This window comes from Panulirus ornatus, chromosome 19 (genome assembly GCF_036320965.1).
Source record: "Panulirus ornatus isolate Po-2019 chromosome 19, ASM3632096v1, whole genome shotgun sequence".
NCBI classification, from domain to species: Eukaryota; Metazoa; Arthropoda; class Malacostraca; order Decapoda; family Palinuridae; genus Panulirus; species Panulirus ornatus.
In genome coordinates, this window is record NC_092242.1 from 54,757,613 (window position 1) to 54,784,807 (window position 27,195).

General features: G+C 39.7%; 1 protein-coding gene across 2 annotated transcripts in view; it reads right to left on the reverse strand.

Moving 5' to 3' along the window:
* LOC139755515 (zinc finger CCHC domain-containing protein 8 homolog) overlaps positions 1–27,195 on the reverse strand; it is a 67,937-nt gene that overhangs the window by 7,481 nt on the left and 33,261 nt on the right. For both annotated transcript variants that reach the window (XM_071673898.1, XM_071673897.1), the window contains exons 8-11: positions 20,692–20,897; positions 14,704–14,822; positions 9,119–9,296; positions 3,903–4,009 (exon numbers count right to left, since the gene is read on the reverse strand). In XM_071673898.1, coding sequence (XP_071529999.1) covers positions 3,903–4,009; positions 9,119–9,296; positions 14,704–14,822; positions 20,692–20,897 — 610 coding nt within the window. The remainder of the gene's footprint in view (positions 1–3,902; positions 4,010–9,118; positions 9,297–14,703; positions 14,823–20,691; positions 20,898–27,195) is intronic.

Consider the following 27,195-nt stretch of genomic DNA (forward strand, 5'->3'; position numbering starts at 1 on the left):
AATGCTTCACATGTCCTGGTTCAATCCACTGACAGCACGTTGACCCTGGTACACCACATCGCTCTAATTCACACTATTCCTCGCACGCCTTTCACCCTCCTGTATGTTCAAGCCCCAATCACTCAAAATCGTTTTCACTGCATCCTTCCACCTCCTATCTGGTCTCCCACTGCTCCTCGTTCCCTCCATCTCTGACACACATCCTCTGTGTCAATCTTTCCTCACTCACCCTCTCTACGTGACCAAACCACTTCAACACATCGTCTTCTGCTCCCCCAACCACACTCTCTTCATTACCACACATCTCTCTCACCCTTTCATCTCTTACTCGATCAAACCACCTCACACCACACATTGTCCTCAAACATCTCATTTCCAACACAGCCACCCTCCTCCGCACAACCCCATCTACAGCCTACGTCCTGCAACCACACAACACAACATATATGCATATTCAAATATGTATATATGTAATGAATGTAAAAACAGTCAACTGCTGGACAATAACAAAATTGTTATTTTACCAGAAACCCATCCCAAAAAGCCTCCTATACTGGCATTTAAACTGCCAGCAAAACAATATCACTTTATATGAATTTCTTTACTTTATCAGTTTCTAAATACTTTATATGAATTTCTTTACTTTATCAGTTTCTAAAAACATCATTATTACTACACTACAGTTACTGTGCTGCTAAAGCCAACACAGTAAGAATGCAAGGCATTCATTTAAAAGGTGATTACAGGTATCATCACTTACTATCCTCCTTTACCTTCCTCCTATATGCTTGTAGCTTGATAGGAATCCTTCATTCTTTTATATGTTTCTTTAACACAATATCAAAGCTACTGTGTAGGTAAACAAAGTCAACTCACTGGCGGTGGTGTGTGTTAAGCATTGGTGAGTCCTTCCACACTCATCTCTCTGGCTTGCTATTTGGTGTGATTTTCTAATATTTTATCATTGCCATTCTATAATTCCTATACTTTTAAAAAGAGCACAGTAGAAGTGCAAGGCAGTCATGTAATCACACTAAAAAGTCAATTACTTGGTTGTGTGTGTGTGTGTGTGTGTGTGTACTATGTATTGTGAAGGAGTGTGTTGTGGTGGAGGCCTTGAAGCTACCAGCCTCACTGTTGTTGCCGAATGATTTGATATTTTTCAGTTTTATTTCTATTTTATGATTAAAATACTGTTAAAAACACCACAGTAACAATGAAGTAACAGTAATACTTGTACCAGAAAAGTCAACTTATTAGCAGTGAGTGAGCAGTGAATATAGCACACTGCACTGTTACAAGTGTACTGTACAAAAGTAATGTTCAATTCCATTCTCCTTTATCATTACAGGTAGTCTGTTCTGAACATATATCAAGAGTTAATAAAGAAGAATGTTGCAATCTGGCAAATGTTTGAATGACTGCCACTGCTTGATGGGTACGGTGGCAGTTTACATTATACATCATATGCCTCCTGCTTAGCAGCTGACTTTACTTACAGCATATGATGAGAAAAAGAATGAAATGCTAAAATGTAATGTGACAGTGGGAGAAAGTTGAAGTAGGTTCGCTTACAAACATAATCACAAACGGCAATCTGCAGTTCAATATGCTGTAATTGTTCTGATTTTTGTCAGTATGTCTGTACTTGATCTGATTTTGTTAGTGTGTGTGTGTGTAACTGCTCATTTTTAGCTATTTGTGCAATGAAGTAAGGGAGTTCAACATTTATGGGGCCTTCTCTACTGAACTTTCCAGTCTCAAAACTTTTCAAACATTTGTATAAAGTCAGCAATTGCAATTTCTTTATTTGTTCTGTTTCATTTATCCACTACTCTGGTATATTTCTGACATCTAATAAGTTTCTTGCATATTTTCTTGTAGCATCTAGTTGCATCTTTGCAAAAAATGAGATAACTGAACAATGTGAATAGGGAAGAATGATTTGATAGGGTTGTACACAGGTACAGTACTCTGATTAAGTTACGGTAATGAGTGAGCAGAATGAACAATGATAAAATTCTAAATGCTGACAGCCCCTAATTCTGTGCCAGTATAGTAAGAGGTTCTTCCATGATCAATACTGTTAGCAAAGATAGCTAAGACACTTTCAAAATTGTAGGTTAATTATAGTTTTCAGGTAGTTTTTATGTAATTATACAGTATATTATGTGAATATTTTTTCATGAATGTTCATCATTTCCCATGTTAGTGAAGTGATGCCAGGAAGAGAAAAAGAAATGGCTTCATTCCCTTACATCTACTCTCTAGTTGACATGTATAATGCGCTGAAACCAGAAAATGATAGCACTTCGTCCCCTGTCTACCACATCCCTCCAATATGCTCTACCCCTTGTATGCCTAGCACCCTGATGTATGTTCAGGCCCTAATCCTGCAGGCATCTCTCACCCCATCCTTCCACCTTCTCCTTTGTTTCCCATTTTCTTTGTTCTCACCATTTCTGACATATAAACCCTCTTAGTCAACCTTTCCATTTATTCAAACAATTTTAACACACCTTTAGCTGTGTGTGTAAGTATATGTATGTAATTTACGTATCTGAAGTAAAATAATTTTATAATACTAGGAGGGAACTTACCTATGTGTACCTTTCTGTTTTATATCTCGTCTGTGGATAATTCCTTGCATTCACAATATCTCATATTTTCATATTCTGACACGAGATGCACAGGCTAAATTTTGTGGGTCTTAGCCTTTCCAAAAGAAGTATTTTTTATATTTATTTTGCTTTGTCGCTGTCTCCCGTGTTAGCGAGGTAGCGCAAGGAAACAGACGAAAGAATGGCCCAACCCACCCACATACACATGTATATACATACACATCCACACACGCAAATATAAATACCTATACATCTCAATGTACACATATATATACACACACAGACATATACATATATACACATGTACATAATTCATACTGTCTGCCTTTATTTATTCCCATCACCACCTTGCCACACATAGAATACCCCCTCCCCCCTCATGTGTGCAAGGTAGCGCTAGGAAAAGACAACAAAGGCCCCATTCGTTCACACTCAGTCTCTAGCTAGCTGTCATGTAATAACGCACTGAAACCACAGCTCCCTTTCCACATCCAGGCCCCACAGAACTTTCCATGGTTTACCCCAGACGCTTCACATGCCCTGGTTCAATCCATTGACAGCACGTCGACCACGGTATACCACATCGTTCCAATTTACTCTATTCCTTGCATGCCTTTCACCCTCCTGCATGTTCAGACCCCAATCACTCAAAATCTTTTTCACTCCATCTTTCCACCTCCAATTTGGTCTCCCACTTCTCCTCGTTCCCTCCACCTCTGACACATATATCCTCTTGGTCAATCTTTCCTCAGTCATTCTCTCCATGTGACCAAACCATTTCAAAACACCCTCTTCTGCTCTCTCAACCACCTCTTTTTATTTCCACACATCTCTCTTACCCTTACATTACATACTCGATCAAACCACCTCACACCACACATTGTCCTCAAACACCTCATTTCCAGCACATCCACCCTCCTGCGCACAACTCTATCCATAGCCCACGCTATGGATATCACCATACAACATTGTTGGAACCACTATTCCTTCAAACATAGCCATTTTTGCTTTCCGAGATAATGTTCTTGACTTCCAAACATTCTTCAAGGCTCCCAGAATTTTCGCCCCCTCCCCCACCCTATGATTCACTTCCGCTTCCATGGTTCCATCCGCTGTCAGATCCATTCCCAGATATCTAAAACACTTTACTTCCTCCAAAGTAATAACGCAATTTTTTCAAGGGAATTTGAATTCTGACTCTTACCTTAAAGTACCACACCTAACAATTTTACTGTCAAATGTCATCAAATATCACCATAAAAATTAATTCACAATACTCACTTTCACTTGTGGTGGTGAGGGACATTCCAATGGAGGAGGTGGAGGTAAAGGATCCTCAGGCAATGGAGGGTTGAACACAATCTCTGCTGCTTTGTTTATTCCACTCTCTGTTTCAAGAAAGAAAGTCTATCTAATACACATCAAGCATATTCATGATCATAATCTCTATTACCATGATTTATTTCAAAAAATTTAATATTTCTATCTACCTGTTATGATAAACTCCATTCCTAATTTCATGGGGTGGATCAGGCTCATAAAGTTGTAAAGAAAATTAGAACTTAACCCTATCATAACTTGTGTACAAGGAGGTTAGCCTATTCAGCATCACTCTAGGAGAACAAGGCACATACAACTAGCAGTATGTATACATCTATGATAATAATAAATTTGTAACAATCATCTCAAAGCAAGTATGAAGTTTAATACTACAAATATCAACTGCTGTGATCATTCATTTACAAACAAGTGCTGAAAAAATTATTTTTTCATTTTATCTATCATACTTAATCGCTGTTTCCCACGTCAGCGAGGCAACGACAGGAACCACATGAAGAATAGCCAATCCACTCATATACACATATATATATACATAAACGCATATAGACACACATATACATACAAATACATATCAACATATACATATATACATATACATATACATATATACATTGTACAAAGGCAAAGGGGATAAGAGTGAGTGCTCAAATTACAGAGGTATAAGTTTGTTGAGTATTCCTGGTAAATTATATGGGAGGGTATTGATTGAGAGGGTGAAGGCATGTACAGAGCATCAGATTGGGGAAGAGCAGTGTGGTTTCAGAAAAGGTAGAGGATGTGTGGATCAGGTGTTTGCTTTGAAGAATGTATGTGAGAAAATACTTAGAAAAGCAAATGGATTTGTATGTAGCATTTATGGATCTGGAGAAGGTATATGATAGAGTTGATAGGGATATTCTGTGGAAGGTACTAAGAATATATGGTGTGGGAGGCAAGTTGTTAGAAGCAGTGAAAAGTTTTTATCGAGGATGTAAGGCATGTGTACGTGTAGGAAGAGAGGAAAGTGATTGGTTCTCAGTGAATGTAGGTTTGCGGCAGGGGTGTGTGATGTCTCCATGGTTGTTTAATTTGTTTATGGATGGGGTTGTTAGGGAGGTAAATGCAAGAGTTTTGGAAAGAGGGGCAAGTATGAAGTCTGTTGGGGATGAGAGAGCTTGGGAAGTGAGTCAGTTGTTGTTCGCTGATGATACAGCGCTGGTGGCTGATTCAAGTGAGATAACTGCAGAAGCTGGTGACTGAGTTTGGTAAAGTGTGTGAAAGAAGAAAGTTAAGAGTAAATGTGAATAAGAGCAAGGTTATTAGGTACAGTAGAGTTGAGGGTCAAGTCAATTGGGAGGTAAGTTTGAATGGAGAAAAACTGGAGGAAGTAAAGTGTTTTAGATATCTGGGAGTGGATCTGGCAGCGGATGGAACCATGGAAGCGGAAGTGAATCATAGGGTGGGGAGTGGGCGAAAATCCTGGGAGCCTTGAAGAATGTGTGGAAGTCGAGAACATTATCTCCGAAAGCAAAAATGGCTATGTTTGAAGGAATTGTGGTTCCAACAATGTTGTAAGGTTGCAAGGCGTGGGCTATGGATAGAGTTGTGTGCAGGAGGGTGGATGTGCTCGAAATGAGATGTTTGAGGACAATATGTGGTGTGAGGTGGTTTGATCGAGTAAGTAATGCAAGGGTAAGAGAGATGTGTGGAAATAAAAAAGCTTGGTTGAGAGAGCAGAAGAGGGTGTTTTGAAATGGTTTGGGCACTTGGAGAGAATGAGTGAGGAAAGATTGACCAAGAGGATATATTTGTCGGAGGTGGAGGGAACGAGGAGAAGTGGGAGACCAAATTGGAGGTGGAAAGATGGAGTGAAAAAGATTTTGAGTGATCGGGGCCTGAACATGCAGGAGGGTGAAAGGCATGCAAGGAATAGAGTGAATTGGATCGATGTGGTATACTGGGGTCGACGTGCTGTCAATGGATTGAACCAGGGCATGTGAAGCGTCTGGGGTAAACCATGGAAAGTTCTGTGGGGCCTGGATGTGGAAAGGGAGCTGTGGTTTCGGGCATTATTGCATGACAGCTAGAGACTGAGTGTGAACAAATGGGGCCTTTGTTGTCTTTTCCAAGCACTACCTCGCACACATGAGGGGGGAGGGGGATGTTATTCCATGTGTGGCAAGGTGGCGATGGGAATGAATAAAGGCAGACAGTGTGAATTGTGTGCATGTGTATATATGTATGTGTCTGTGTGTGTATATATATATATATGTAAATTGAGATGTATGGGTATGTATATTTGCGTGTGTGGACGTGTATGTATATACATGTGTATGGGGGTGGGTTGGGCCATTTCTTTCATCTGTTTCCTTGCACTACCTCGCAATCGCGGGAGACAGCGACAAAGCAAAATTAATATAAAAAATATATACATATATACACATACACAGACATTCCTATGAGTCCACGGGGAAAATGAAACACAAAAAGTTCCCAAGTGCACTTTCGTGTAATAATCACATCATCAGGGGAGACACAAGAGAGAAATATAACAGTCATTTGATATACATCGAAGAGATGAAGCTAGGACGCCATTTGGTAAACATGTGATTGTCCAAAATGGCGTCCTAGCTTCGTCTCTTCGATGTATATCAAATGACTGTTATCTTTCTCTCTTGTGTCTCCCCTGATGATAAGATTATTACACAAAAGTGCACTTGGGAACTTCGTGTTTCATTTTCCCTGTGGATTCATAGGAATATCTTGATCACGCGCAAAATTGTGATCCTTTCCATACACAGACATATACATATATAAACATGTACATATTCATACTTTCTTCCCTTCATCCATTCCTGGTGCTAACCCACCCCACAGGAAGCAGCATTGTTACCCTTTGCTTCAGAAAGGTAGCACTAGGAAAACAGACACAAAAGGCCTCATTCGTTCACACTCAGTCTCTAGCTGACATGTGTAATGCACTGAAACCACAGCCCCCTATCCACATCCAGGCCCCACAGACCTTTCCATGGTTTGTCCCAGACGCCTCATGTGCCCTGGTTCAGTCAATTGACAGCATGTCGGCCACAGTATACTACATCATTCCAATTCACTCTATTCCTTGCAGGCATCTCACCCTCCTGTATGTTCAGGCCCCGATCGCTCAAAATTATTTTCAGTCCATCCTTCCACCTCCAATTTGATCTCCTGCTTCTCCTTGTTCCCTCCACCTCTACCCTCTTTGACAATCTTTTCTCACTCATTCTCTCTATATGTCCAGAGGAAATATAATACTAAATCTATCGTTCTGCTCCATCTTTTAGAAACTGAAATTCAAGAAGGGGAACACCCCATTCCGGTCCCATTTAGTCGCCTTTTATGACATGCAGGAAATACAGAGGTAGAAGTCTTTCTCCCCTATACCAGTGAACAGTGAATATTATGAGTACATTACACATGACAGCTAGAGAATAGATATGAGCAAATGTGCCTTTCTCTGTCTGTTCTTATCTACCTCAATAATGTGTGAAATGGTGATCAAGTATGAAAGAAGAAAAAATCTATAATTCCTGTAAACATGTGTATGCAGATGACTGCTATTTTCACACATCTTATTAATACAGAATATTTCTTTTCACTTTTTCTTTTAAAATTCATTCCCTACCACAATGAAGAAATATTACATTATACAACATTCATTCATTCATTCAAAATTATCCCAAGACCCATCTCTATGAAAGAGCCCTGGTGTTACCCAAGACTGTTCTTTGGGTTCCTGCAGCTCAAGGGACTAGATTATATAGAAAAAGAAAGGTTTACATGATAATACATAGTAAACTGGTTCAAGAGGGTGAGAGGCGTGCAAGGAATAGAGTGAACCGGAATGATGTGGTATACCAGGGTCGATGTGCTGTCAATGGACAGAACCAAGGCACATGAAATGTCTGGGGTAAACCATGGAATGGTCTGTGGGGCATCTTTTGCATTTAATGTGCTACGACACCATGGTCATATCTGTCAAACCTTTTACAAAGTCTGGGTATATCATAGTTCATTCTGCTCTTGAAGTGCCATCCCTTTTTTAACTCTTGTTCTCTCACTAATCCTGAATTTTATCCCCTGAACATTCCCAAACTACAATATCCCCTTACCCTTGAACTCTGTTATGCTCAGCCAGAACAATCCAGTTTCTCTCATCAAATATATCATATACTTCTCCCTTCTTTCCATCCTTAGTCCATTCATACACCAAAGCCTAAGTCTAAAAAAATATCCTTGCTTGAATTCTTTCTGTATTCCTGCTTTTAGAAAGAGATAATATAAAAGAGGGAAGGCTTCCAAACCCCTCAATCACCTTCTATGACATGCCCTTATCCGAAGGTTATATTTTATCATTATAATTACTTTTAACGTATGGTGTATGTCACACGTGGATGCCTAAAAACTGGGCAAATACCAAATAAATTCAACTTTGAAAAATAGTATCATTATCATAAAGTTGGTTACAACCATCAAAATTAAACCAAGCTATTTGAAAGCATCTATTAAGCTACATTTACCTAACTTTCCTAAAAGATATGGATCAATCTGAATAAGCATCACGACAATCTCATATGTGTACTTCCAGATGCAACAGATCTACATATAAATATAAGATAATTACCATCTGAAATAAAAGCAAACTAAAGCAAACCAGAAGTTTAAATGGCTTGCTGGATACACAGAGACTAAACCATTCTTAAGCAAAGTTTGCTCCAAGAAGCAATGTGCATTTACACTGTAAAATTTGTTGCTAAAACAGTAAAAAAAGATGGAAACTAAAAGACTGTGTAGTACATTATCCAGTGGATGCGAATAAATGTAGCTAAGGAAGAGAACTGCCATGGGAAGAGAGAATATTCCCTTTATTCCAATCTGGTGCCTTGGGAGTTGACAAAGGCATATATTTTAGGGCCAGATATGAAAAACAAGTTAAAAGTGAAGAAGTCATTGAATCCAAAGATACTGACTGCATCATTCTTGATCTGATGAAAAGACACAGTATTTTGCTGTGAAATCATATAATAAAAGTAAATCTGCACAAAAGACTATATCTGTATATCAAAGAGAACATATCAATATAGTTTAAAAAATTTTAAATAAAAATTAGGTAGCTTGAAAATGTTCCTGCATCTTACCATCAACCTCCATTTCAGATGAAGAAGTCACATTTGCATCTACAGCCTCACTCCTCAGTTGTGAGTCTTTGAGTTTCTTTTTCCTGTATGCCTCTGCCTTGTTCATGTTCATAAATCGTAAAAATTCTGTTCTCTGATGATGATGCTGCATTGGTGGGAAATTGTACCGATGGCACTCCTAAAAGAACATTATTTCTTTAGCGGTGGATTCACCTACATACAACTATAATTTAATAAATTCCTAAGAAGTTGGTTGTCCATTCAGGAATGAAAAAAAATATATATAATGAACAAAGCTACCAGCAACCCAAAACTCCTACTTAAACTTATTAGAGAGACAGTCATCAAATACAGAACATTCAAACTGATCTATATCTTGGGTATACATTGCCTTTGATAACAAGTCTGCCTGATTTCCATTCAAATTCAATGAAGTGACAGTTCACTTTAAAGATTGACGATGATCTGGACCAGAGTACAAAATAAGCAAAATTAGATTGGATTTGATCTTGTCTGTAATTTCAGAATAAGATGCAATACACAAAGATCAACTAAATTCTAGAAATCTTTAAATCAGTTACTATGTACAACAAAAGCTTACAAACACATGATAAACAATTCCACTGAATAGGAATAAATGGACCAGTACTTGAATACTTCCAAGATCATAAGGCTATTTTTCTTTAATTCTAATTGCATATCCTGCCTTAAAGAGATAGTGTAAGGAACAATCATGTAATGGCTTTACTTACACACATCCACTCTCTAATACCCCTATTCCATGGTTTACCTTGATTGCTTTATATGGCCTAGTTCAGACCACTGACAGTACATCACCTGTATATAATACATTGATCCAATTCATTTTACCCAATGCAGGTCTCTCACACTCCTGCATGATTAGGCCCTGAAACCTTAAACCCTTCATCCCTAGCTCCTTTAACATCTGCCCTGCTCCTTTCACTCAAGCAGTCTTTCTTTAACAATGCCTCTCCATATGTCTGAACCAATTCAGCACACCCTAGTCAGTTCTCTCAACAAGAATGCATGAACTAATATACCATCCTATGTGTATTATTATTATCATTATCGTCATTATCATTATACTTAATCGCTGTTTCTCGCATCAGTAAGGTAGCACCAGGAAACAGACAAAGAATGGACCATCTACTCATGTATACATATACATACATAAACACCCATACACTCATATACATACATAAACATATCAACATATACATACATATACATACACATACACACATATACACATGTACATATTCATATTTTCTTGCCTTCATCCATTCCTGGCGCTTATCAGTCATACAGGAAACAGCATCGCTACCCCCTGCTTCAGAGAGGTAGCATTAGGAAAACAGACAAAAAAAAAGCCACATTCATTAACACTCAGTCTCTAGCTGTCATGTTTAATGCACAGCTCCCTATCCACTTCCACGCCCCACAGACCTTTCTATGGTTTACCCTAAATGTTTCACATGCCCTGATTCAGTCCACTGACACTACCTCAACCATGGTATACCAAATTGTTCCAATTCACTCTATTCTTTGCATGCCTGTCACCCTCCTGCATGTTCAGACCCTGATTGCTCGAAATCGTTTTCACTCCATCCTTCCACCTCTAATTTGGTCTCTCTTTTTATTTCCACACATCTCTCTTGCCCTTTCATTACTTACTCGATCAAACCACCTTCACACCAAATATTGTCCTCAAACATTTCATTTGCAACACATCCACCCTACTCCATACAATCCTAACCATAGCCCATGCCTCGCAACTATATAATATTGTTGGAACCACAATTCCTTCAAACATACCTATTTTTGCTCTCTGAGATAACATTCTCTCCTTCCACACATTCTTCATTCGCTCCCAGAACCTTTGCCCCCTCCCCCACTCTGTGACTTACTTCTGCTTTCATGGTTCCATCCACTGCTAATTCCAATCCCAGATATCTAAAACACTTCACTTCCTCCAATTTTTCTTCATTCAAACTTACATCCCAATTTACTTGTCCCTCAAACCTACTAAAACTGAAAACCTTGCTCTTATTCACATTTACTCTCAACTTTCTCCTTTCACAAACTTTTCCAAACTCAGTCATCAACTTATGTAGTTTCTCCCTCGAATCACCCACCAGAGCTGTATCAACAGTGAACAGCTGACTTACTTCACAGGCCCTCTCATCCCCAACGGACTGCATACTTGCCCCTCTCTCCAACTTCCCAGGCCCTCTCATCCCCAACAGACTGCATACTTGCCCCTCTCTCCAACTTCCCAGGCCCTCTCATCCCCAACAGATGTATACTTTCCCCTCTCTCTAACACTCTTGCATTTAACTCTCTAACCACCCCATCCATAAACAAATTAAACAACTATGGGGATATCACACACCCCTGCCACGACTTACCTTCAATGGGAACCAATTACTCTCTTTTCTTCCTACTCATACACATGCCTTACATCCTTGGTAAAAACTTTTCACTGTTTCTAGCAACTTATCTCCCACACATATCCTCTTAAGACCTCGTTATGCTATTTCCTGTGTGGCGAGGTAGTGACAGGAATGGATGAAGGCAAGCAAGTATGAATATGTATATGCATATATATGTATATGTCTGTGTATGTATATGTATGTATATGGTGATATGTATATGTATGTATATGTGTGTGTATGGATGTTTATGTATATAGGGGAGAAAGAATACTTCCCATGTATTCCCTGCATGTCGTAAAAGGCGACTAAAAGGGGAGGGAGCAGGGGTCTGGAAATCTTCCCCTCCCATTTCAATTTTTTCCAAAAGAAGGAACAGAGAAGGGGGCCAAGTTAGGATATTCCCGCTAAGGCTCAGCCCTCTGTTCTTAATGCTACCTCGCTAATGCAGGAAATGGTGAATACGTACAAAAAAAATTAGTGGATGGGCCATTCTTTGTCTGTTTATGAATGGAGAGAATCTTGTGGATGTGGGGCATTATATATATTTGAGAGTGAACATGGCATCAAATGGAAGTTGAGGTGAGCCATACGATGGGTGAGAGGGCAAATGTCCTGTCACACTGTGGAATGTAAGGAAAGGGAGGTCACTGTCCTCATAGGTTAAGGGCAAAGATGGGTATGTTGGATGGTATAGTAATCCTGTCAGTATTATATGGATGTGAAACATGGGTCTTAGATAAAAATGTACAGATAAGGGTATATGTATCTGATATGACATGTTTGATGACAATATGTAGTGTGAGGAGAGTTTATCAAGTAAGAAATGATAGGGTAAGATAGAGGTGGTAGTAAGAGGAGTATGTATGAGAAAGCCAAAGAGGGAGTGCTGAAATGGTTTGAACATATGGAAAGGATGAGTCAAGAGATGATGACTATGTGGGTGTACATATCAGATAGAAGTGGAGGGAATAAGAAAAAGGGGGAACCAAGGTGGTGGAAGGATGGAGTGAATGATGCTTTGAGTGTTTGAGGCCTGAACATGCAGGATGGTGTAAGTTGTGCATGGAAGAGAACAATGTGTAATATAGGGGATGCTATGTGGTCAATGGGCTAAACCAAGGCATGTGAAGTGATCAGGGGAAGCCATGGAATACTCTGTGGGGCCTGGTCATGGATTGGGGCTCTGGTTTTGGTGCATTATACATGACAGAGAGAGAATGGATATGAGAAAATGAGGCAATTTATCTCTTCCTGGAGCTAGCTTGCCAATGCAGGGAACAGTAAACATGTATGAAAAAAAAAAATATATATATATATATATATATATATATATATATATATATATATATATATATATATATATATATATATATATATATATATATATATATATATACAGTGAGGCTGTATTACTGGGAGTACAGTCTCAACAAAGAACTTTTCACTCTTGGAATCCATCACTTGAAAAAGCAGTTTTACATTGCAGAAACCTCTGGAAAGGAGGTCCTGGGTAAAACAGGCCTCTTTCCTAAAAATGGATCTTGGGGCAATTATAAATGTACTGAATTTATGTTTGTAGTAATGTAGGTATGGGTCATGTTCAGAGTATAGACAGGAAAAAGTGATTGTGTTTTTCAGGAGTGGGGTTTTCTGATGGATGGATGTATGGTGGGGTGGTGTTTGAGTTGAGGGGTAGTTAAGTTTGTGTGTGTTGTGTTATGTGTTACATTTGCTGATGGTGAGGAGAACTGAGAGTAAAGGTAGCTGAAGTGATAGGGTTAGGTAGGTTTTTTAAATTTCTTCCTGGGGGTTGTTTGGGTGGGAGGGGTCAAATGCTTTTGCAAAGAATTGAGTGCTGAGCACATTGAGGTAGGATTGTATTAGGAAGATCATTGTTTCACTAAGTGGTTGCTAAGCACTCAATGAATGTTCTAAGAGCTCTATTTTGAGTTATTTGCCATATCATCATACAGTACTATGTACAGTATCATTACATGTTAATTTTGTTCATGTAGCAAAAGGAAAATTCCTTTCATGCTAGAAGTAGAGTAAATCATGAGTGCTACTTAAGAGACCACAGACCAGGGAAGTCTGTCACACATCTTTCAAAAGCACTATACAGTCTTATATACTAGAAAATAACGTTTTATGTACAAAAGTATGTATTACACATGCCTGGAATAAGTAAGTGAAAAATGCAAAAACTTGAGAGTATTTGCTACAATTCTCATGTCACAGGATTTTCTTTTCATACATACTCCCCATTACCTACGCAAGTAAAGTAGCATCAGAAACAGATGACATAGCCTCAAAGGGAAATTCCTCACTTGGCTCCTTTTTTTTTCTTATGTTAGCTGAGATGGCATGGGCAACTGAAGCCCTAATTGAAGTCATCCCATTAATGCTATATACATATATACCCTAAACTGTACACCAGTTAACCATTTTATCAACCAACCCCTAAGGGTGGATGAACAGCTGGGTTAACTGAAGATAAACTGTCACAACCAGGATGCGATCCTAGTTGCCCAACCCTGGGTGGCCCATGAGTGCGTCGTGGTCAGGAATGCTAACTGCTTCACCACAGAAGTCCTTGCTCTGTTCCTTCTATTGGAAAGAATTACAGGTGGACTGCTGGACTGCTATACAATATATCTTTCCTTGTCACGCACAACATTTGAAAACACTTAGCTTACACAGCTCATTCTGTGTTACTCTAGATTTTCCTGTGGTAAATGCTATGCACTAGCCCTGCCTTTTGGTAAAATGGTAGGAGCAATTGATAAAATTAGAAGGTAGGAACATTTAGGTAGGACTATTAGGTAGAAACATTAGGTAGAAATACTAGGCAGGAACAACAGGTAGAAGTATTTAGTAAGAACATTAGGCAGGAACCTTTGCAAACACTGTGCCAGACTGGCCCTCTGCCCATGGCCTTTTAAGGGTGAGGCACAAAAGGTTAAGAAGCAGAATTGGAGTTCACTAGTTATGAAGGCTCTATTGCCATGGCCACCCCACTGAGGAAGTTCCTGAAGGAAATAGGCATCAGAGATATAGACAGATAGATAGATTAAAACTACATGTGTTGTAGAACTAACTACAAAACATATGAAAGTTGACTGTACTCACATCTCGTACACCTCGAGGAACAGGATCATTGAATCCAGGAAAACTGACAAGTCTCTCTGGCTTGTATTTGACTGATGTAGGTTCAATTTCACCATCTTCCGTATTTGGATGGGATACACCTACATGAACAAAATAGAAGGATAAATAATTGACAGAATAATATTCACTCTACAATTAATCCTTTCACTGCAATGTGCCACCACTGTTACATTATGCAGTATGTTGCACCATGCCACACTTGTGGCATTATACTTTTGCATCCCCATTTAAATTTCCAGATAAAGTATGACTCAACATCTAATCCACAGTTATCAACAGCAACCTAACACCAAAGCTGGAATAAATTTCACACAACACATACATACCTAAACTGGTCTAAGAAAATGTAACTGCATTATCATAGCAGGAAGCCAAATCTATGTAGAAAATATAACAATATTTTTTTTAGCACATGAAACAGTTTCTCTTGTATCATTTTTATATATATGAAGAAAATGATGGTAATTTTCATTCACTAATGTAAACATTGTTCCGTGTATATAAATGGCATGTACATACATAAATAATGCACAAAGAACAAAAAAAAAATGAATATGTAAAGAATATGTTAATAATACATATGGGATGTTTGAAATTTTCTCTGGGGCAGGGAAGAATTAATACTTCCCACGTGTTCCCTATATGATGTAGATGGCAAATAAAGAGGACACAATCCCTGGGGATAGGGGAGAGGGAATACTTCCCATGTATTCGTACATGTTGTAGGCGACTTATGGGGGTAGAAGCAAGAGTTGAAACAGAAGGATCCAAGCAAGGAGTGCACATCCTCTATGTAGGCTCAGGCTTGGATGTCTAAATGTGTGTGGATGTAATCAAAACAAGATGAAAGGAGAGACAAGTAGTATGTCTGAGGAGAGGAACCTCCATGTTCCAGCTCTAAGCGAAAAAAGCTAAAAGGGAAGGGAAAGAATGTCTTAGGGTCAAAGTTAGGGGTGAGAGCAAAGGAAGGGCTAGCACTGCCACAGCAGGAGTTGTGAGAACGTGAAAAAAGTGTAAGAAGTGAGGTCTAGACTGATGTGGGTAACATGAGCAATTATGAGAATTGAGAGGACAGGAAGAGAGGTGAGCATTCTGGATGGAGCTGAGGTGAGTGTATCAGCAGTTCTGATACATGGGACTGAGTATCAGCAATAGGTGATATGAATGTGAGAAAGGATAATGTGGGAGATAAGAGTATAACTGGGAGGTGAGGGAAGGAGTGCAAGGGGTATCCAATGTTGTGGAAAAGAATGGTGTGCAGCTTGTGGAGCTATGTGCTGAAAAAGGACTGGTAACTGGGAATACCTGTTCAAAGAGAGGGACACAGACAAATATACATAGTTCGGTAGAAACATGATAAAAGGGCATCGCTGGATTACGTATAAATCAACAAGCATGCAGAGAAGGGACTCTTAGATATGAATGTATAGAGAAGAGCCACTGGATGGATGTCTGATCACTGCTTGGTGGAGACATGGGAGAAGGTTTGTAAAGGCTCTAGGAGATGAAGAAATGAATTGGGTAAAAGGAAAGTTGTAAAACTGGTGAGCTAAGAACAGAGGCTTTTGAAAAAAGACACCAGTCGACAAGTGTAGAAAGGCAAAAGTGAGAGCAAATGGGAGTGGGTGAAGAGTGGAAGGTGTTAAGGAAAGCACTGCTCACATGTGCAAGTGAAAAGTGTGGCATGCAGTAGGTGAGAAAGAGTGGTGAAAAGTGGGACGAGGAAGGTGATAAAGAGTGGTGAAAGATGGGATGAGGAAGGTGAAAAAGAATGGTGAAAGGTGGGATGAGTAAGTTAAGTTGTTTAATGAGTAAAAAGAGGTGGATAGGCATTATTTGCAGGAAAGGAGTACTTGATAAGGAGATTTATAACAAAAATTGCCAGAAGGTCAAGAGGAAGGTACAGGGACGAAAAAGAGGGAAAATCAGAATTGGGATGAGTGAGTATCAGCAAACTTTAAGGAAATTAAGGAAATATTTTGGAAGGACATTCAGAGTGTGAGGAAAACAATAGAACAAATGGGAACATTGGTGAAAGGGACAAATGCAGATGTGGTAACAGAAAGAAATGAGCTGAGTATTTTGAAGGACTGCTAAATGTGTTCAATGACAGGGTGACATGTGGGATGTTTTGGAAATGGGGGTATGCGAAGTAAGAGAATCATGAAAAAAAAAAATTATGAAAAGAGTAAAAGTGGTGAAAGCATCACATAAAAAGAAGTGTGGCAAAGTGACAAGAGTGGATGGGACTGTAGTTGAATTTCTTAAGAAAGAGGGTGATTGTACTGTTAATTGATTAATTAGGATTTTTAAGGAACATGTAACTCAGGGAGAGGTGCCCAAGAACTGGCAGCAAGCCTGTATAGTGGCACTGTATGAATGCTGGAAGAACAAGAGTGAATGTTCAAATTACAAAGGTATAAGTCAACTGAGTGTACCTGGTAAACTTTGTGGGATAGTAGTGACTGAAATGATGGTAGAATACAGGGAGTTTCAGAGGGGAGGAAAAATGTGGCTTCGGGAGAGGCAAAGGATGTGTGGATCAGGTGTTTGCTTTGGGAAGACTGTGTGAGAGAAATACTTAGAGAGGCAAAGGATGTGTGGATCAGGTGTTTGCTTTGAGAAGATTGTGTGAGAAAAATACTTAAAGTAACTGAAGGACTTATCATAGGGTTGACAAAGATTCTCTGTGGAAGGCATTATGAATACATGATGTGGAAGGAAAGCTGCTTGAAGCACTGAAGTTTTCATCAAGAGAGTAAGGCATGTATGTGAGTAAGGAAGAGACGAGGGTGAGTAGTTTCAGGTGAAGGTGGGTTTGCATTACAGATGTGTATCCCCATGGCTGTTTAATTGGTTTATGGATGGGGTGGTGAGGGAGGAACAGGTATGCAGTCTATTGGGGAGGAGGCTCATGTGTCAGATGTTGTTCGTTAATGACTTGGTGCTGGTAGTGGTCTTGAGTGAAAATTGCAGCAGCTGGTGTATGAGTTTGGGAGACTGTGGAAAGGGAGAAAGTTGAGAGTAAACATGAATAAAAAACATGGTTATTAGGTTTAGCAGTGAAAAGAAACATGTTTTGAAGTGTGAATTTAAATGGAGAGATCTTAGAGGAAGTGGTGAATTTTACATACCTGGAAGTGGATGGGGCAGGAAATGTAACCATGGGAGCTGAAGTGAACAATAAGGTGGGTAAGGGAGAAAAAGTCCTATGTCCATGGAAGAATGTGTGGAAAGAGAGGTAAAGATGGGTATGTTTGATGGTATAGTAACCCCACTGGTGATGTATGGATGCAAAACATAGGCCTAAAGCTAAAATGTAAAGAAGGGGGTGGATGTGTTGGATATCAAATGTTTGAGGACAGCATGTGGTGTGAAGAGAGTTAACTGAATAAGAAATGATGTGGTACGAGAGCAGTGCAAGTACAAGGAGTACATATAACAGAGCTGAAAAGAGTGGACTGAAATGGTTGGGACACATTCAGAGTATGCATGTCAGCATTGGAGGAAACAAGGAATATGAAGGAACCAAGCAGAAGGTGAAAGGATGGACTGGAGTGAAAGATCCTTTGAAGGTCTAGGGACTGAGCATGCAGGGGGTTGTGAGGCATGCCAGGGAAAGAGTGAACTGGAGTAATGTAGTATACATGGGACTAAGGACTGTCAATGGGCTGAACCAGGACTTATGAAGTGGGTAAGAGAAACAACAGAAAGGTTTGTCAAGCCTGGTTGTGCATAAGGGGCTCTGGTTTCAGTGTATTATATATTACAGCTAGTGAGTGGATGTAAGAAAATGAGGTTATTCTTTGCCTGATCCTGGTTCTGCTTTGCTGATGCAGGAAATATAAAGTGTGTAATGTGGTTCAGTAAATGCACAATGAAATAATTCCTGGAAGAAAACTATATAACCATTCATAGATAAAGAGGTTTCTTGTTACCATTCAGGGCTCCAAATATACCCTCCCACATTAAAATGAAGGAAAGCATGCTACTTTTTTGGGTATTTTCTTCAGTAATTCATGATATACTCTATCTATTTACTTACATCTCTAATGCCTGTTCCCTATGGGAACTCCCACAAGGAGGAGGCCACAGCAAAATAGTGTCCATAACTGGTGAATTCCAGTGCTGCTATCTAGCCTTAAGTGCCTTTCCGTTAAGAGGCTAATGACAGAGGGAGAATCAAGTGCAGTGTTTACAGGGTCTCCTATCTAATATTCCTACCAACTTCTCCTAGCTAATATTCCTGTCTAACATATCTACATGCTACTTCTGCCAAATGTTTCTACTAAATGCAACTGTCAAACGTTCCAACCTAACACTTTTACCTATTGCTCCTACCATTTTGTCAAAAGGCAGGGCTGGTGCATAGTGTTCAGCACAGGAAAAATCTAGAGTTAAGAAGAATAAGTTGTGTGAGTTAAGTTTTGGTCAGGGTTATGTGTGACAAGGAGAGATTGTATGTTTGTGGACAGAAGGACAGCAATCAACTTGTGGGTGAGGCAAAAGAAAAGACAGCAGCCCGAGTAAAAGAAGTGAAACTTGACAACCACGGTTGGAAAGGCCCCTGAGAGGAATCTTATCCGGGGGGGGGGGGGGGGGGGGGGTACAAAGTTTCTTTTGGGCCCCCTTCCTTTCTCCATTAGTCATCCTGTTTATATCCACTACAGTTTTATGTGATGAGCTGTAAGGCCAAAAAGGGTATGGAAGATGAGACAAGGATGAAACAGAGCACTGTTGATTTTCTACATTTTCTGAGATCCCAGGAAATTCTTGGGTCCCCTTTTGAGCCTCCAGGCCTGGGTACAATGTACCTCCTGCATCCCACTCTAAGGGGTCCTGATTGTTAGTGATGGTTGTGTACTGAGCCAGCACTGAAGTATTGGCTCACTACACAGCCATTACCAACCCTTCCAATAGCCAGGTGGGTAGTACATTTAATATATCTCCTTGATCAGTAGCTGCCTACCAACTACTACTACCTATATTCTATAAAACGAAAAATATCTTGAAATCTGTTTTTTTGGGGGCATAAGCATGGGACAACTAACTTTTCAGAAAGAATGCACACTGAAAGTTTAAAGAATAAAATACTGGCATACATCTTTTGTTAGTATGTGGGTATTACAGAATTTGGGTCCTTAACTTCAGAAAATGGTAATAGGCAAGGATGCCTAATGCCCCAAAGGAGACTCATTCCCTAGCTCCCAAGTGAAAATGGCAACAGAGTTCATAAATACACAGAGGCTTCATTTCAGCTGCCAACCCTTTTACAATATAGTCAGTCTGATTTGATCTTTCAGATGACATGAGCACAAAGACTTACTTTAGGTCCTCTGCATTTAATTTCATATTCAAACCATTGTTTCAACCCTCCAGGTGCACTTCATTACCATACTTTTGTTCACATTAACTCTCAACTTCCTCCTTAAACATACACTTCCTACACCAGCTGCTGGAGTTTCCCTCCCATGTCTGCCACAGAGACATGTCATCCTCACACTGCAAATGACACCTCCAAACCTCTACTCCAATAGCCATCATGCTGTAGACCTGCCCCTTGCTTCAACACCCTCACATTTACCTTAATTTGCACCTTGTCTATGAAGAGATTAAACAGCCATAATGACATCACACACCCTTGATACAGTTCCACTTTAACTGTGAACCAATCACCCTCCTCCTCTTCCACTCATGCAAATGCCTTAAACTTCCAATAAACACTCCTTACTGTTAAGAGTCTGACTCAAAACTGTGCTACAGATGTAAAGTGATAAGTGTGTTTGATACAGATTCTGTAAGAGCCACCTTATGTTCAATGTACAAATGAATCACTAGAATTACTAGAAAGCAGAGTTCCTGAACAAATAATCAATTTGATACTATTGGATTTTAGATATTAAAACAAGTGAAGATACATCTTGCACAAATTACAATCCTAACACTTACTCTTTCCAGAACCATCATACATTTTTACATCTGTCTGATGTACTTCTGCATCAAGAAGCCACCCAGGAGGGTACCCGAGTACACGCATCCGATAAATGAATAAAGGTAACTGATACGGTTTAAGTCCTAAAGCATGACGAAGATTCTCACTAAGTTTTCCAGGTTGAAACTGCCCATACTTGTTTTCAATGTCTTCATGATATCTCCTGCAATACAAAAAGAGAAAGTATGAAAAAGAAAGCCTAATTATTTCAAAGAGGCTCTCAACAGTGCCAGCTCAAGTGAATTTGTCCTTTATGTCTAATCATGAATACTTATCAAGAGACAGCAACAATGATATACGACTATACAGGTCAAGAAAGTGTGGGTAAGAAATGGGAGAAAGGATATTATGAATGAATTTGTGCTTATATGCTTGACAAAGGATGATTATAAGATACAAGAGTACTGATACACTAAGACAGAGATCAGGAAAGTGCATAATAGAAACGGATGAAGAGATATAACAAACGAATATGTCCTTTACATATATGATCAGAGATGATTATCAAGAGACAGGAATATTGGTAAACTAAAAGGGGTCAGAATAGTTTGCAGCAGAAATGGGTGAGAGGAAGATTTTACAATGGAAGAGTTCAAAGAGTAATGTACCAAAAAATCAGGAAGTTGGTTGGCATAGATAAGGTAGTAAATGAGATGATGAAAACTGGAAACATATTTTCCTGCTGAAACATCTGAAAAGTGCACAAATGACAGCAAGGATATGGGTCAGATGCCTCATAGTCCAACAATGGCATTGACTGTTACTCTGCATGAAGCTAAATGGTGTAAAACTGATCAAGAGAATTACAGATCAAAGTGTTTTCTTCACATAATGAATCCTCGTAGTGAGGAACAAGGTAGATTTGGTAAGAAAGAATGGCTCCAGGAAATCTACAATGTAGAAGCAGGAACATGTATATTACTAGCCTCAAATACAGAGGGAAGGTTAAGAAAGCAGAAGAATGGTTAAATCAAAGCTGTCAAAAGATAAAGGAGCTATGAGATGAGCAGTGACAGATATATGGGTAACACTCCAGCCAGCCACCTTATGCAAGGTTTAAAAGAACAAGGAACAAGTACAGCTGAATAAGAAAGGAGAAACAGGAAGATATTTTTAAAAGAGTATTGTCAACAAGGCAAGTGAAAATCCAGAACTTTCCCATAAATTTGTGAGGAGTAAATTGTCATGCAAAGACCATCTAACCAGGCTAGAGGATGAGGATGATGTAAAGATATGTAGGGAAATGTTTGGCAAATTCATGGCAAATTCAAGTGTTTTCACAGTGAAAGACACTACAGCCCATCACTAATGAGATGAGAGAGGAATGAGAATTTGGAAAACATTGAGATATCTAGAAAGACTTTCATTGAACAGTAAAAGGTCTTGACCCATACAAGGCTCAAGGTCCTTTGAAATTTCACCAAGTGTGCAGAAGATGTATGCAGATACATTAGACAGATCTTTTGAAATACTGCTCAAAATGTTACTGGGGAAAAGCATATTGCCAAGGGATTGGCAAAAAGAAAGCTTCATATTTAGCTATGAGAAAGGAGACTGTAGAGAAGCAATGACCTACAGACCAGTCTCCTTGATGAGTGTGATCTGTAAGGTACTGGAAAAGTTTATCAGAGAGCAAATGTATCATTTTCTACAAAGGAGAAATTACTAAAATGAGAAGCAAGATGGGTTTAGAGAAAGGAGATCATGTGTAATAAACTTCTTAGATTTCTATGAGAGAGAGAGCTCTGTCTTACACAAAAGGGAATGCCAGGAAAATTGTTTGGATTGTGACTGCCAGAAAGCATTTCACACTGCACCACATGAGAGGCTGACTGACAAGATGGAATACCAAATAGGAATAAAGAGATTACTCCTCCAATGGATTAAAGATCATCTCAGTGGAGGGAAACAAAGGACACCTCAGAAGAGCCTTCTCTAAATGGTGGAGGTCACTAGTGGAGTGCCCCATTGCTCTTCTGTTTCGGGACTGTTACACTTCTTTATCTAAGGAAATGACTTATTTAAGGGTGGGAATTCATCCCTGAATATGTTTGCAGATGATGCAAAGGTTATGAAAAAAGTGAAAAATGAGAAGAACTGCATATACTTACAAGGGTACTTAGCCATACCCTAAAGTTTGTCTGTTGCATAGTTGATGAAGAAATTTGCCCCGAGAAGATGTAAGGTAATGACAATGAGAAAGAGTGAAAAGAGACCTCAATATGATCATGATCCAACAGGGAATAAGCTTCAGGATTCTGTGAGAGATGGACTTAGGAGTCGACAGCATCCCTAACCTATCACCAGAGTCCCACACAAGGAGAATAGTAAAGGAGATAAACAGTCTTTTGTCAAATCTACTGGCTTCCTTCAGACAAAGGAATGATCAATCCTTGTATGGAGTACTGTTCTAACATCTGGAGTGGTTCTAGCTGTACATCCTCACTTGACAGAGTCAAGTCAAAAGTGGTCTGACTTATCAACACTCCCAGGCTAACCTCTAAACTTGACCCATTTGCCCTATGCTGCAATGGTTGTTCACTTTCCCTCTTCTATAGGCATTACTTTGGCTATTGCTTCTGACAGCTGGTTGCTTGGTTCCCCACCGTTAGTTAGACCATACAATACTCAGCTAGCTACTGCATCATGTGATTACTATGTGGCCACTGGCAACTCATGGGTGGGCCATTTTGATAACTGTTTCTTTTCCAACACCTCCAAGCTTTGGAACTCTCTTCCCTCTCTTCTCTTTCTCAATAATCATGACTTGGCAATTTTTCAAAAGACAAGTTTTTCACTTCCTCCAAAATTCATAAATATTTCTCATCTCTTCTTTTTCCCTTTCATTAACCTCTTTACATTTCAATTAAGGCCTGGCCTAAATGTAACTGAAGCATCCAACATAATAAAAATAATCAGAATAACTATCAATTCCATTAATAAGGAAATATTTAGCAAGCTGTTCATATAGGACCTACACAAGGCCAAAAGTAAAATACGCTACTCAAGTTTTGTCACCACACTTACAGAAGAACAAACAGTTACTAGAGAAGGTTCATAGGAAGGCAACAAAGATGGTACCAGAATTAAGTTACAGGGAAAGGCTAATGGCTCCAAATTTACCTAACTTGGAAGAGAGAAGAATGAGAGGTGACCTGATCATAACCTTTAAGTTTCTGAAAATGATCAGCTACATGGACAGTGTGCTAACAGGCATGATGATAAGATTTAGCAAAGAGGGTAAATCATGATTCGAACCTATATGCTCAACTCTAGGTGGCTGTGTATGTCACACAGTCAAGAACACTAACCTCTACATCACTTTGGTAACAGCTTAACCCTCTGACTGTGGCTACTCTAGATACTTTCTGTACCCTCAGTACAATATTCAGTTTGTTAGTGAAAAAATCTAAAAATTTTCTATTTTTACCATTGAAATGTCCTTTTTCTTTATGAAAAAATTATACGTCAATTATAAAAAGAGTGTAGATGAGAGAGTAGAAGAGGATGTGCTGAAATGGTTTGGACATATGGAGAGAACAAGTGAGGAAAGGTTGACACAGAGAATATATGTCAGAGGAGGAAAGAACAAGGAGAACGAGGAGACCAAACTGGAAATAGGATGGGGTGAAAGATTTTGAATGACCTGGGCCTGAACAAGCATGCATGGGCTAAAGTAAACTGGAATGATGTGGTATACAGGGGTCGACATGCCATCAGTGGATTGAACCAGAGCATGTGAAGCATCCAAGGTAAACCATGGAAAGGTCTCTGGGGCCTGGTTGTGGACATGAAGCTGTGGTTTGGGTGCATTACACATGACAGTCAAAGAATGGATGTGAGTGGATGTGGGCTTTCTTCATCTGTTTCCTGGCACAACCTTGCTAATTGGGAAATGGTGATCAACTATGATAATATATATAAAAAAGTATATTTACCAAACCATTCTTCCTGACCCTCTCACCACACACCACCTCTGCCAAAACACCCTATATCTGCCACTCTATCATCCAACACATTCAACAAACCTTCAAACTACTCACTCCATCTCCTCCTCACTTCACCACAAGTTGTTATTACCTCCCCATTAGCCCCCTTCACCGATGTTTCCATTTGTTCTCTTGTCTTATGCACTTTATTTACCCCCTTCCAAAACATATTTTTATTCTCCCTAAAATTTAATGATACTCTCTCACCCCAACTCTCATTTGCCCTCTTTTTCAACTCTTGCACCTTTCTCTTGACCTCCTGCCTCTTTCTTTCATACATCTCCAGTCATTTGCACTACTTCCCTGCAAAAATTGCCCAAACACCTCTCTCTTCTCTTTCACTAACAATCTTACTTCTTCATTCCACCACTCACTACCCTTTCTAATCTACCCACCTCACACCCTTCTCATGCCACAAGCATCTTTTATGCAAGCCATCACTGCTTCCCTAAATACATCCCATTCCTTCCCCACTCCCCTTGTGTCATTTGCTCTCACCTTTTTCCATTCTGCACTCAAATCTCTCCTGGTACTTCCTCACTCAGATCTCCTTTCCAAGCTCACTTACTCTCACCACTCTCTTCACCCCAACATTCTTCTTTTCTGAAAAAGGCTTGATTAACAGAGAAGAGGTAGTGAAAGCTTTGCAGAAGATGAAAGCCGGCAAGGCAGCGGGTTTGGATGGTATTGCAGTGGAATTTGTTTAAAAACGGGGTGACTGTTGTTGACTGGTTGGTAAGGATATTCAGTGTATGTATGGGTCATGGTGAAGTGCCTGAGGATTGGTGGAATGCATGCATGGTGCCACTGTGCAAAGGCAAAGGGGATAAAAGTGAGTGTTCGAATTACAGAGGTATAAATTAATTGAGTATTCCTGGGAAATTATATGGGAGGGTATTGATTGGGAGGGTAATGGCATGTACAGAGCATCAGACTGGGGAAGAGCAGTGTGGCAGAGGTATAAGTTAATTGAGTATTCCTGGGAAATTATATGGGAGGGTATTGATTGGGAGGGTAATGTCATGTACGGAGCATCAGATTGGGGAAGAACAGTGTGGTTTCATTAGTAGTAAAGGATGTGTGGATCAGGTGTTTGCTCTGAAGAATGTATGTGAGAAATACTTAGAAAAACAGATGGATTTGTATGTAGCATTTATGGATCTGGAGAAGGCATAAGATAGAGTTGATAGAGATGCTTTGTGGAAGGTATTAAGAGTATATGGCGCGGGAGGTATGTTGCTAGAAGCAGTGAAAACTTTTTATCAAGAATGTAAGGCATGTGTACGAGAAGGAAGAGAGGAAAGTGAATGGTTCTCAGTGAATGTCAGTTTGCAGCAGGTGCATGATGTCTCCATGGTTGTTTAATTTGTTTATGGATGGGGTTGTTAAGGAGGTGAATGCAAGAGTTTTGGAAAGAGGGGCAAGTATGCAGTCTCTTTGTGGATGAGAGGGACTGGGAAGTGAGTCAGTTGTTGTTTGCTGATGATACATTACTGGTGGCTGATTTGGGTGAGAAACTGCAGAAGCTGGTGACTGAGTTTGGTAAAGTGTGTAAAAGAAGAAAGCTGAGAGTAAATGTGAATAAGAGCAAGGTTATTAGGTTCAGGACGGTTGAGGGACACGTCAATTGGGAGGTAATTTTGAATGGAGAAAAATTGGAGGAAGGGAAGTGTTTTAGATATCTGGGAGTGAATTTAGCAACAGATGGAACCATGGAAGCGGAGGTGAGTCACAGGGTGGGGGAAGGGGGCGAAGGTTCTGGGAGCATTGAAGAATGTAAGGAAGGCAAGAACGTTATCTTGGAGAGCAAAAATGGGTATGCTTGAAGGAATAATGGTTTCAACAATGTTATATGGTTGCGAGGCATGGGCTATAGATAGGAATGTGTGGAGGAGGGTATATGTATTGGAAATCAGATGTTTGAGGACAATATGTGGTGTGAGGTGGTTTGATCGATTAAGTAATGAAAGGGTAAGAGATGTGTGGTAATAATAGAGTGTGGTTGAGAGAGTAGAAGAGGGTGTACTGAAATGGTTTAATCACATGGAGAGAATGAGTGAGGAAAGATTGACAAAGAGGATAAATGTGTCAGAGAGGGAGGGAACGAGAAGAATTGGGAGACCAAATTGGAGGTGGAAAGATAAAGTGAAAAAGATTTTGTGCGATTGAGGCTTGAACATGCAGGAGGGTGAAAGGTGTGCAAAGAGTAGAGTGAATTGGAACGATGTGGTACACCAGGGTCGATGTGCTGTCAATGAATTGAACCAGGGCATGTGAAGTGTCTGGGGTAAACCATGAAAAGTTTTGTGGGGCCTGGATGTGGAAAGGGAACTGTGGTTTTGGTGCATTACACATGATAGCTAGAGATTTAGTGTGAATGAATGTGGCCTTTGTTGTCTATTCCTAGTGCTACCTCACACACGCGCAGGGGGAGGGGTGTGTCATTTCATGTAGGGGTGGCAATGGAAATGG